This window comes from Pimephales promelas, chromosome 4 (genome assembly GCF_988280905.1).
Source record: "Pimephales promelas chromosome 4, fPimPro1.hap1.1, whole genome shotgun sequence".
In the NCBI taxonomy this organism is placed as follows: Eukaryota; Metazoa; Chordata; class Actinopteri; order Cypriniformes; family Leuciscidae; genus Pimephales; species Pimephales promelas.
This window is the reverse complement of record NC_142772.1, coordinates 16874707-16887839: the sequence shown is the minus strand read 5'-3', so window position 1 is coordinate 16887839 and position 13133 is coordinate 16874707. Positions and strand designations below refer to the sequence as shown.

At 46.9% G+C, this 13133-nt stretch overlaps 1 protein-coding gene across 1 annotated transcript in view; it reads right to left on the bottom strand.

Moving 5' to 3' along the window:
• Positions 1-13133, bottom strand: part of dnm1b (dynamin 1b) — a 75724-nt gene that overhangs the window by 36945 nt on the left and 25646 nt on the right. Inside the window, exons 2-5 of the mRNA XM_039662113.2 lie at positions 4182-4255; positions 2926-3075; positions 2599-2802; positions 2355-2453 (exon numbers count right to left, since the gene is read on the bottom strand). Of these exons, the coding sequence (XP_039518047.2) occupies positions 2355-2453; positions 2599-2802; positions 2926-3075; positions 4182-4255 (527 nt within the window). The remainder of the gene's footprint in view (positions 1-2354; positions 2454-2598; positions 2803-2925; positions 3076-4181; positions 4256-13133) is intronic.

The following is a 13133-nucleotide window of genomic DNA, read 5'->3' as shown; positions in this document are numbered from 1 at the left end:
GTCATAAGCAAGTGAGATAGTCTCGAGCACCCACATGCTCATTCTTTGCTTAGATGCAGGTGACCCCTTGTTAGGGGGTCCAAAACAAACAAACAATTGTTCAGATTTACACCACAGGACAGCTCTTTGGACATAAGCATCCACAGCCCTAACCGGACACAGCAAATTGTGCCTTTCCTGGTCCGCATTCTGGAAGGGAGGAGGACAGAAGGCCTGCAGCACTAGCTGGGACCTTGGGAACATAACCTGGCCTAGGATGAAGGAACGCTTTAACCATGCCGGCCGCAAATTCCAAGCACGAGGGAGCCAAAGAGCCTGAACCAACAGAGCCTGAAGATCTCCTATTCTCTTAAGAGACGAAATAGCGAGGAGGAACAGTGTTTTCAATGTCAGAAATCTGTCTGGAATATGTTAATTGTTTGTAGTATACCTAGTATGAAATAAATGTATTTTTATATATATATATATATATATATATATATATATATAAAATCATTTTTTTGTTTGTTTTTTTGTGCACAAAAAGTATTCTTGTCGTTTGATAAACTGAAGACTGAGCCACTGTAGTCACTCTGATTATTTTAACAATGTCTTTAAAGGGTAATTCCACCGGTGGAGACATGAATATGTATTGAAAGTGGGTCATATACAGTATGTAGTAGAATAGTATCATAAATTTCTAATTTGGGTCCTTCTTGGTCGCTAAAATGCTGAAAATGACTTTTTAGTGCTAGTGGATTGTAGACAACAATCCCCATAGTGCATTGCAATGCTTAGATCCGCAGGCCACTCCCACTACTCCGCCCATCAATGTAGACTAGAGTTGAGCTCCACTCTACGCTACCGCCTGGAAATCATTGTGCACAATGAAATCAGATAATGTGCGCTAATACAATATGACGACGTAAGAGCATCAAGGCGGCGCCCGTGCCATCAGTCAATGGATGGGCGTGATTCTATATGGGCTTCAGACAATCGGTAACTTTAGTTACTATGAAATAAGAATGAACAATACTTCTACAGCATTTATTAATCTTAGTTCATGTTAATTTCTGAGTTTACTAATTCATTATTAAAATCAAAAGTTGTATTTGTTTACATTAGTTAATGCACTGTGAACTACATGAACTAACATTAACAAAGATTTATAAATACTGTAACAAATGTATTGCTCATTGTTAGTTCATGTTAGTTAAGATATATATCTAATGTTAACAAATGAGACATTGAACTGTAGTGTTACCATATTTGTAATAATCTTATAATCTAATGGATGGATTTTAATTTGTGTCAAATTTACAGTGTTGGGAGTAACGCATTACAAAAGTAATACATTACAGTAACATATTACTTTTTGCTGTAACGCAGTAGTGTAAGGCATTACTAATCAATTTTCAGTAATATTTTACTCGTTACATGTTCAGTCAGGCTTGTATTACAGTTGTATTACAGTGTATTTTACTTCTTAAAGGCAACAGACTATGTGAAAGTTTTAAAGCAGTCTTTTTGTGCCAGTTCAGAGCGGTCGTGTCTGTAACATTGTTTTTCCCTCATAAATGTGAACACGAAAACTAAAATGCCAACCCCTCCTCATCCGATTTGCGCAGTGTAATTAACAGAATTACAAAAAATATATTTTGCCTCCTATTTTTTTTTTTCACGCATGAATGTGTGTCTTTTCCCTAATATTAAAAATAAAACATAGACTGATTTGTCTAATATCTGTCCTTTAAGGAAATAGCCTATATACGTTTCAATACATGTATTTTCGGAGAATTTTTATTTCAAGTTTTGACTGCAAATGTCATGTCCATAATGCTGGACTTCCCCAATTTTAAATAATTTATCCTCAACTAGTTTTGTGGTGTAGGTCTACGTATTTTATAATGTTAACTTCAAATACTAATAGCCTAATTTTAAGATAAGGCAGCATTGGATCTGGACGGTAAGGAGAATACCGCTGGAGTTGGAGGTGTGTCGCGATTCTGTAGGTTCGTGGATCTGAGTCGTGTGGCGAATCACGATTTCGGTTTCATATTGCATATCGTTACAGCCCCAAAGTTAAGTACTACTTAATTATTTTGGTGAAAGTAACTCAAAAGTAATACATGAGTAATGTAACGCATTACAATTCTGAGACAGTAATATTGTAAGGTAATGAATTACTTTTAAATAACAGTAACAAGTAATACCTAATGTATTACAGTTTGGAAGTAACTTGCACAACACTGCAAATTTATAGAATTGTACTTATTGCAGTGCAAGTCTGTCCAATGAGACTTTTTAAATGTTCCAGAGAGGCTATATTTATGTGGAAAGAGTATGAATGTGTTCTCTTTGTACACTGACTTTACCTCTCCGTAAAGGAAGAAGCTTGTTTTCCAGGATATCACGTGCATCAGTTCCTTCATCCATTAGATCCAATTTAGTGATCACACCTATAGTTCTCATACCTGTTCAGAAACACACACACACACACATGATCAGGAACAGTTTAAAAAGTAAAGACCTTTAAAAATATCACATCAAGATATGTCTGAAATTTTGCAATTATTTACAAGTTACATAAGTTTTAGTCACTGCTGGATGATAACCCACCCTGAGGGTCAACCTCCTTGGCAATCTTGAGGGCATCTGAGTTGGCCAGGTCAGAGTTTGCAGGAGACACCGCCAGCAACAAGCAGTTATCCTTAGTCACAAACTGCATTAGCATCTCCCTGATCTGGAACTCGATGTCAGGCGGCTGGTCACCTACAGGCACTTTGGTCATACCAGGCAAGTCCACGAGGGTGAGATTCAGGACTGGCGAAGAGAAGGGGTGACATGATTTCATGTGACGCTTCACAATGCATGCTTATATGTGACAGAATATGTAGATCTGATCATGTTAAAATAACTTCTCTGTATGTGCATGAATGAAGGTACCATGAGGTGAATAGACACGCAGATTGATAGGGACCGGTGAAATGCCTTTGTTTTGGCCGGTGATGCGATCTGTCTCTGCCTCAATCTCCTGACGAACCTCATCAAAATCAGTAAACTTCTTCCCCTTGCAATGCAAAAACTCTGCATATTCTGGGAATCAGCAATTAGGAAAGGCATTTTAATATTAGCTTTGCATTGCATATTAGCTTTACCTTAAAAACATGCATTTAAAACTAGAGCAAGGGTTTCTCAAATGAAAAACTGAGTTTAGCTCCAACTCCAATCAAACACACCAAGATCTTCTCCAGGATTAATAGAAAGTTATAGGCTGTGTCCAAAATGGCCACCCATACCCTAAATAGGGCACTATTCGGTTAATAAACAGAACTGCATGCATCTTGCTGAAGAACATTGTAGCCAGAGCTACTTCTCTGTTTCTGTCTACGACAAGTCACGCATGTATCTAAAACACAGAACCCGAACCCGAATCTAAAACAGTCCGAATATAAACACTTATTATAGGTGTACCATAGTGATTCAAGATAAGAACAAAAACACGGTTTGGTAAAAAAAAAAAAAATGGATTCATGATGTACAAGCTTACTATATGAATTTAGTACATTTTGAGCAACATAAAATGTACGGACTGTAGCCTCAGAGGAATAGTTCACTTAAAAATGAAAATCCTGTCATCATTTATTCACTCTCTAGCTGTTTTAAACCTGTATGAATTTCTTTCTTCTGCTGAACACAAAAGAAGATATAAGTCGGTAGGCTAAAGTTGATGACCCCATTGACTTTTTCTACTATGGAAGTCAATGGGGTCCATCAAGTGTCTGGTTACTGACATTTTTCAAAATATCTTCTATGTTCAGCAGAAATTCATACAGGTTTGAAACAACTTGGGGGTAAGTAAATGATGACAGAATTTCTATTTTTAAGAAAATTATTCTTTTAAGGTTTAAACAGACTAGTTTCCATGACAGAGTTAAAGATAATATTTTCATTACTACTGGAGCTACCAGTTTGCTAAGTTTCAAATAATTACAGCGAGCACAAACAAAAAAGAGGCAGCCCTTCCGGCGCACTCAGTGGGATACTTACTCAGGGAATATTGAATGAGAGTATAGGGGTCGATTTCAAACACGGGATAGGCAGAGATGAGTTTGATCAAGGTTGGAGCTAAAGTAAAGCGGACAGTGTTCAGAACCCCTGCTAGAGCGTTTTTTTTGTGTGTGTTTTTCTAGGATTTTTACCAGTAGGGCAGTTGACCAGCTGCAGCACTAGGGGGCGCCGAGTGACAATACCAGAGCCACGGGGCAGAAAATCCCTAAAAAAGAAGATGAGGCAGCATTCAACAGTCAAGTTTTGTTTTTGTATGCAAATCACTATATTAAAGTGTATTTCTAGCATACAAATTAAACATGGAGAGACCATATAATATTACATTTTCTTTTTTAAAATCTCAAGTATAAATAAGCAATTAAAATGATAAAATAAGTCATACTGTCATGTTTAAAACTGACTTTATAAGTCAATAAAAAGTCATATTGTCACATAATGTGAATACAAACTCAGTTTTTAACCCTCAAGTGCTCTTCGGTCATTTTTTTTTTAATTTATCAAACTTGTATATTTAAGTTCAGTAATTTCACTTAAATATAAGTGAAATTACTGAACTTAAATATACAAGTTTGATAAAAATCATCATTAAAGAAGAAAATTTCAAATGGCATTTAGAGGCTTTTGCATCTGAACTCTTCATATATATATATATATATATATAGAAAAATATATATATTTTTCCATGGCAAAAATAGACCATAAATATTGCATAAATATTAATAAATTCAATCAAATTGTCTCAAAATACTAAATTACAAAGAATAAATATTATAGAACAAAAATAAATTGCATTGGTTTTCCTGGGATGGAGGAAATTAAATTTTTAGGTGTCCGGTCACTTTTGACCGGAAAGATAACAAGTGTGACTCCGAAACGAAGAGCACCTGAGGGTAATCTAATGATGACTCTTAAAGTGTATGTTCACACTAAAAACAGCTCATAGTGAAAACCAGATATACTGACATTATTAAAACATACCAGTGCTAGTGCTGCTCTATAGCAGCAGTGTGCATAACCCCTTTTTATACTTGTTCTAGATTTTAAAAGAATTAGTGCAATTATTCATACATGGATGTTGCCTGTATATTTGCAACTATAAGCCTTCCTTAGAAATGAGACATTTGGAGACAGGGTTGGAGAAAGAAACCACTGTATGAGTTCTGGCCATTAGGCAGAAGTGCTTCCAAAATCAGTGTTTATGCTTAGAAAAAAAAAGAAAATTAAATTGCATTTCACCATTGACTCCAGCTTTTCCAAAACTGGATGTTTAAAATAGCCTCCTCACGATCTAATCTCACAATCAAACTTTTTAATTTTTTTATTTTTTTTTTACTTTTTAAACCTTTTAATTTAATTGGTGTTTCATTTTACAGTCCAATTAGGCTATGTAGGCTAATTCATATTGACAGAGTTAACAAAATAAGGCAATCCTAATAGTTATATACAGGTATCCTATCAAAATAGCCCTTCATATTATCTCTGATCCGCATCTTTGATTCTCCAATAAACTGCAAAATGGCAGATACTAAATAAAAAATGAAATAAAAAAGTTTGCAGAATGAAGAGGATGTTTGTGTGACAATCTGCAGCTGTAGTGCCCTTGAGAGCCTCTGGAGGGCACTCTCTCCCTATGTTATGTTTCCCCGGACTCCTTATGTTTGATTATGTTCAGCTGTGTTTCATTATTGGTTATTGAGTTTCTGATTTAAACCTGTCTTTCTCCTTTGTGATTTGCGAAGTCTTGTTACCCTGTAAGCGTACATCTCTGAGCATTTTCTCCGTTTGTGTATTCCGTGTTTTCCTGGACTCTCGACCTTAGCCTGTTTCCTGGACTGTTTGTGAACCTGTCCTGCCTGCCTCGACCTACGCCTGTCAAGCTGCTGTAGGGAGTTTTTATAGAGTAAATAGGGCAATATACTGTTTATTTTAGGACTGCTATGAATTAATGACATGCTCTAGTTGTTGTCCATATCCACACAGCCCATATTTTGCAAGATGCAGTGCAAACATAACCTACATAGTACATAGGCCTACATAAACAAATGCATACAGTAGTGGCCAAAAGTGATGTCCGGCCATTATTCAATATTCAAATATTGTTACAAATTCTATAAGCATAATGCGTAGTTGTGCTTGGAGTCAAATGTTTTATTCATGATAATTTTTTGTCCAGGCTGTCATTCAAAAAAGTTGAACACATGCAAAAACTCATTTAGAAAATAAAAATAAAACGTCTCGGTTACGTATGTAACCCTCGTTCCCTGAGTAGGGAACGGAGACGTTACGTCAGAAGTGACGGAGATTGGGGGATTTCGCATAGAAAGCCAATCCTCTTCGAGTATTAAAACACGAGCCAATGGCATGCAATGCCTTGGGGCTGCGGAAATTTGCATAGCGTACTCCGCCCTACTCCGTGAGTATAAAAGGAGGAAGTGAACGCAACCGCAGTATGTCTTCGCTGAGGAGCCAAGACTGAACTCGGCCTCTACCCAGCGATACAGCAGAAGTGGCAGGGAGACGTAACGTCTCCGTTCCCTACTCAGGGAACGAGGGTTACATACGTAACCGAGACGTTCCCTTTCGTAGTCACTTCGAGTTACGTCAGAAGTGACGGAGATTGGGGGTCTGTGCCATCACGCCAACTTCAGGCTGTCTTCCAGTGCCCTGCGAAAGTCTAACCCCCGAGCCTTACCTGTTTTCCTTAGGGGATCCGACTTAGACACAGGATTACCAAGGTACACTGGGAAACATATCCCGAAGGGGACATGCTACCAGCTGCCTACCGAAGGGAGGACTTACGAATACACATATGGCCACATAGGAACACATATGGAATCACTGGAGCACCAACCGCAGGTGGCTACTAATTTCAGCTCCAGGGGTGGCAGATGGCTTGCCAAGGGAAGACACATGCTCAGAGAGGCTTACAGTGGATAATACACATGAGACGGTTACCAAGGGGGAACCGTACGCATGGAGGCACCTAGCCAGCATCCAGAGCCACAGCAGTGGTGCCCGCATCGTCGGTGCTGGAGGACTCAAGGCTTCAATGGAAGAACTGAGGAAATATCGCACTTATCCAGTCCGGGGAGTGGAGTGGCGAGCAAGCGAAGACACCTGAGCGGATCCAGAACTGGCCGAAACGAGTACGTGAGAGGATACCGGCTCAATTCGCAGATTATAGAATCTGGCGAAGGTGTTGGGTGTCGCCCAGCCTGCAGCTCTGCAGATGTCTGTTAGCGAGGCACCGTGCGCTAAAGCCCAAGAGGAGGCCACACTCCGAGTGGAATGGGCCGTCACACCAAGGGGGCACGGAAGGCCTTGCTGCTGGTAAGACAAAGCAATGGCATCCACAATCCAGTGGGACAGCCGTTGCTTTGAGAGAGCCCTTCCCTTCTGGCTCCCTCCATGACAGACAAAGAGCTGGTCTGAGGTCCTGAAACACTGCGTTCTGTCGACATAGGTGCGGAGAGCACGTACCGGACAGAGCAGTGCCAAGGCTGGGTCTGCCTCCTCCGGGGGCAGCGCTTGCAGGTTCACCACCTGGTCCCGGAAGGGAGTGGTGGGAACCTTGGGCACATAACCAGGCCGGGGTCTCAGGATCACGTGAGAGTAAGCCGGCCCGAACTCCAGGCACGCTTCGTCAACGGAGAATGCGTGCAGGTCCCCCACCCTCTTGATGGAGGCCAATGCAACCAGGAGTGCTGTCTTCATGGACAGAAACTTTAACTCTACCGATTGCAAAGGCTCAAAGGGATGCCTCTGCAGAGCATTTAAAACTACCGAGAGGTCCCAAGAGGGTACGAGGGGAGGACGAGGCGGATGCAGCCTCCTCGCTCCCCTCAGGAACCTGATGACCAGGTCGTGCTTCCCTAAGGACTTACCTTCCACTGCTTCATGAGAAGCGGCAATGGCCGCGACGTAAACCTTAAGGGTGGAGGGCGACAGCCTGCGCTCCAACCCTTCTTGCAGGAAGGAAAGCACGACACTGATCGAACATCTCCGGGGGTCTTCTCCGCGAGAAGAGCACCAATTGACGAAGAGGTTCCACTTCAACGCATAAAGGTGTCTCGTGGACGACGCTCTTGCGGAAGTGATGGTTGCCGCCACCGCAGGTGGCAGCGAACTCAAACCTGCCTCGTCCCGTCCAGGAGCCACACGTGCAGCCTCCAAAGATCGGGACGAGGGTGCCACAGAGTGCCCCGTCTCTGAGAGAGTAGGTCTTGTCTCAGAGGAATAGGCCAAGGAGGTGCTGTCGCGAGGAGCATGAGATCGGAGAACCACGTCTTGGTGGGCCAGTAGGGGGCTACCAGCAAGACCTGCTCCTCGTCCTCCTTGATCTTGCACAACACCCGTGCAAGGAGGCTCACTGGGGGAAACGCATACTTGCGTGGGCCCCGTGGCCAGCTGTGCGCCAGCGCATCCGAGCCGAGAGTGCCGCGGGTCAGAGAATAAAACTGGGCGCAGTGGGACGAGTCCCGAGAGGCGAACAGGTCTATCTGTGCCTCCCCGAACTCGTCCCAAATCAGCTGGACCGACTGGGGATGGAGTCGCCACTCGCCGGAGAGGGGACGGACCCGGGACAGCTCGTCGGCCGCCCAGTTCCGGTCTCCAGGAATGTACACTGCACGAAGGGACCTCAGGTGCTTCTGACTCCATATCAAGAGGTGGCGGGCGAGCTGCGACAACTGGCGTGAGCGTAGACCCCCCTGGTGGTTGATGTACGCTACTGCCGTAGTGTTGTCTGAGCGGACAAGCACATGCTGGCCCTTGAGTAACGCTCGGAAGCGGTGTAGGGCGAGCCGTACTGCCAACAGCTCGAGGCAATTGATGTGCATGAGGCGCTGGGCTCCTGTCCAGGAACCGGCGGCTGCATGCCCATTGCACATGGCACCCCAACCCGTGGTAGATGCATCCGTGGAGACAACGAGATGCCTGGAAACTCGCTGAATAGGGACGCCGGTCCGTAAGAAGCTGAGGTTCGACCACGGGAAGAAGGTTCGCCGGCATGCCGGAGTCACTGGGACTCGGAGCGAGCCGCGATGCCATGCCCACCTCGGGACTCGATCGCGAAGCCACAGCTGAAGCGGTCTCATATGAAGCAAACCGAGCGGCGTTGCCGCGGCCGCGGATGCCATATGCCCCAGGAGCCTCTGAAATAGTTTCAGTGGAACCGCACTCTTGCCCTCGAACTGACGAAGACAAGTCAGCAGTGAGTGCGCGCGCTCGTTCGTGAGCTGCGCGGACATGGCGACCGAGTCTATCTCCACGCCGAGAAAAGAGATCCTCTGCACGGGGCAAAGTTTGCTCTTTTCCCGGTTGACCCGAAGGCCCAGACGGGCTAGGTGCCGGAGCACCAGGTCTCTGTGTTCGCAAAGCCGAGCTCGAGAGTGTGCTAGTATCAGCCAGTCGTCGAGATAGTTCAGGATGCGAACCCCGTGTTCGCGAAGGGGAACAAGGGCTGCCTCGACGATCTTCGTGAAGACGCGAGGGGACAGAGCTAACCCGAATGGGAGAACGGCGTACTGATATGCCTGGCCCTCGAAGGCAAACCGAAGAAACGGTCTGTGTCGAGGTAAAATGGACACATGGAAGTACGCGTCCTTCAGGTCGATCGCTGCAAACCAATCCTGATACCGAACACATTCGAAAATGCGTTTGGCCGTGAGCATTTTGAACGGTAGTCGATGGAGAGAACGGTTCAAAATGCGCAGGTCCAGGATCGGTCGTAACCCACCGGTCTTTTTGGGGACAATGAAGTAGGGGCTGTAAAACCCGGACCTCACCTCGGCTGGAGGGACCGTCTCGATTGCACCCTTCGCCAGCAAGGTCGCAATCTCCGCTCTCAAGACTGGGGCATTGCCACCAACCATCGTGGAGCGAACTCCCGTGAAGCGGGGAGGAGACCGTGCGAACTGAATCGCGTAGCCGAGTCTGATCGTTCTGATGACCCAGCGGGATATCCCAGGAAGCGCTAGCCAGGCTTCCAGGAAATGAGCCAACGGGGTCATGCGAACCACAGACGTCCCCCCGGAGGGGCAGCGGTGCGGGTCGACTGGCACGCGTGCAGGAGTTACCCCGCTCGGATGCGTCGAAGCCCGCTCCCCGACAGAAGGGACCAGGGAAAGCGGAGCGTTCCACGGGGGTCTGTTCTGCCGGGGGTCTGGCGACAGAGGGGGAAGGGATTGGTGTAGCCCTGGGACGACACACGCACCCTTCCGCGCCCTCAGAGACAGAGAGGAGTGTGTGGGCTGACGCACGGGGGCATCGAGCGCACCCACTCCAGTCTGTGAGCTCAGTGAGGATGTCAAGTCTTTCTTTAACCAGTTCAGGGTGCTGCCCACCCGTGGGTGAGCAGCGGGGAGCTGAGAACAAAAGATTCTCCCCCGGCCCTCCACCGGGGGAAGGAGGGGGCCTGCTACCGCCTCCTGGGAAAGACTCGAGATCGTCACTGAGCGGCCCGTGTCAGGATCTTCGCTTGGCCTGGCGTTTAGCGGGGCGAGCGGCCTGAGGGGGCTGTGACGCCGGCCTGCGGCCTCCTCGACGCCGGGGCCCGGGTGAAGGCTGCTGCTGGGGCCGGGCGGGAGGGAGGGGAGCCGCAGGGGGGCGTCCTCGGCGGCGAGCAGAGGGAGGCACCTGCGCCGATGACTGGGTGGAGGCAGCAGCTGGTCGCCGGGGCAGGATGTGTTTGATGGCCTCCGTCTGCTTCTGAGCGGTGGAGAACTGCTGGGCGAAGTCCTCGACCGCACCGCCGAAAAGGCCAACCTGGGAGAGCGGAGCGTCGAGCAGACGAGTCCGCTCAGCGCTCCGCGTATCTGCCAGGTTGAGCCAGAGATGGCGCTCCTGAACCACCGAAGTGGCCATCACCTGACCGACGGCGCGAGCGGCCACTTTCGTTGCCCGGAGAGCAAGGTCAGTGGCGGACCGCAATTCCTTAAATGCCGTCGAGTCAGTCCCGCCCTCGTGCATGTCTCTGAGCACCTTCGCTTGGAAGACCTGCAAAGTGCTCATGGCATGCAAAGCGGAGGCCGCCTGTCCCGCCGCTCTATAGGCTCGCGCCGCCATAGCAGACGAGAACCCACAGGCTTTGGATGGGTGCTTAGGAGGACCACGGGTGGAGGCGCTCTGTGGACACAGCTGCATCGCAACAGAGCGCTCCACCGGGGGCATCCCAGTGTACCCACGGGCGGCCCCACCGTCGAGGGGGGGAAAGGCGGGGGAGAGATCGCGCTCTCGAGTGGACAAAGGAGCCCCCCAAGAGCGCGATAACTCCGCATGCAGCTCGGGGAAAAAAGGTATCGGAGTTGGCCGTGGCCTTGCGGCGGCAGCTTTGTCCAGATACCAGTTATCCATCCGCGAGAGATCGGGGCAGGATGGAGGTTTCCATTCTAGCCCGATACTCCCAGCGGCTCGAGACAGCATGGCCGTCAGCTCGGGATCTGACACGGGCAACGCTGGCACTCCCGAAGGGGGCAACGCAGCCGCATCTTCCTCTCCCGAGGACTCAAGCCCGCCTAGTGATGCAGTGATAGACATCACATCATCATCTGGAGCGCTGCTAGAAGCAGCCGGCGCCGCCGAAGAGACAGCCGACTGAATCGAGCTGGCGCTCGCTGGCTCACGCACTGAGGCGGGAGGTGTGGCCCGAGGAATCGTCGGGGCTCTATCCCACACCGTCACCGTTAGATCGCCGGGTCCCCGGGTCGACGGGCCCCCTTTCGTGAAGGAAGCCGATCGAGTAGGGGGGACCGGGGCTCTCACTCTAGTGAGATCATTGAGCCTCGACCTCAGTGTGGAGATGGTCATGCTCCCACAGAAGGAACATGAGTCATCCACGAACGCTGCTGCTGCATGCTGAATGCCCAGGCATACAAAGCAGCGTTCGTGACCATCAGATGATGACAGAAATCTACCACATCCAGAAGGGCACGGGCGAACCATCTTTAAAAAGACGTGCCGCGTGCAGCTCTTTCACTTTCACTTTTAGAGAAAGGAGAAATTCACTCTTTCAGCGCTGAAGCTACCAGGGAGAAGTGCAAAGTCTGGCAGACCACTGCTCAGATCGCAGGCAATGCAAAATCTCGCTGGGTACCGCCGTCACACCAACACTGAAGAGGACGCTCGTTCTCGAAGAGTCTTGAATCAGCTTTTAGGAGTGAAGAGGTTCTCTTGGCTCCGAAGCGAAAACATACTGCGGTTGCGTTCACTTCCTCCTTTTATACTCACGGAGTAGGGCGGAGTACGCTATGCAAATTTCCGCAGCCCCAAGGCATTGCATGCCATTGGCTCGTGTTTTAATACTCGAAGAGGATTGGCTTTCTATGCGAAATCCCCCAATCTCCGTCACTTCTGACGTAACTCGAAGTGACTACGAAAGGGAACCTGTAGCTTTAGTTCAGTAGCTTTTTGGTGGGGTTTTGCAAAATAAGTTTGACAGATAAACACCTTACACAAGTTTAGTGTTTTTGTTCTTCCCTAATCTTTAAAATGTTTTAAAGATCTGAAATAGTTTCCTCATATTTTGGTTTAAATTACGGTTTATTATCCCCTCCGGACATTGTTTTTGTTCACTGCTGTATATACACTGCCATTTAAATTGGTCTCTGTAAGATTTTTTTTGTATGCATTTTTTATGCAACAGTAATATTGTAATATTATTTGTTACAATTTAAAATAACCGCTTCCCATTTAAATATATTTTGCAATGTAATTTAGTGATAAAGCTAGTGGCCTAAAACTAAAACCTAATGGTTACTACATGACCAGCTTAATGCTGCATTTACCATTATTGACACACAGACACACACACAAGCTGTGTCCCAATTCAGAGGCTGCATCTTTTGAAGACCGCAAAGGGGACCGGGAGTTGTTAAATGATATGGTCTAGCCTAAGGCCGTGTGTCCACCAAAGTGTTTTTCCACGCGTCTGGCGTATGTTTTCAATTGTTTTCAATGGGAGCGCTGAACGTTTTTTCATGCTGAAGAGTCGAGCGCCCAACGTATTTTACTGTTCGCCAAGAGTTGAAAAATGTTCAACTTTGGATAAAACGCAGCACTCATCACTGTCACTTTTTACCCAGCCG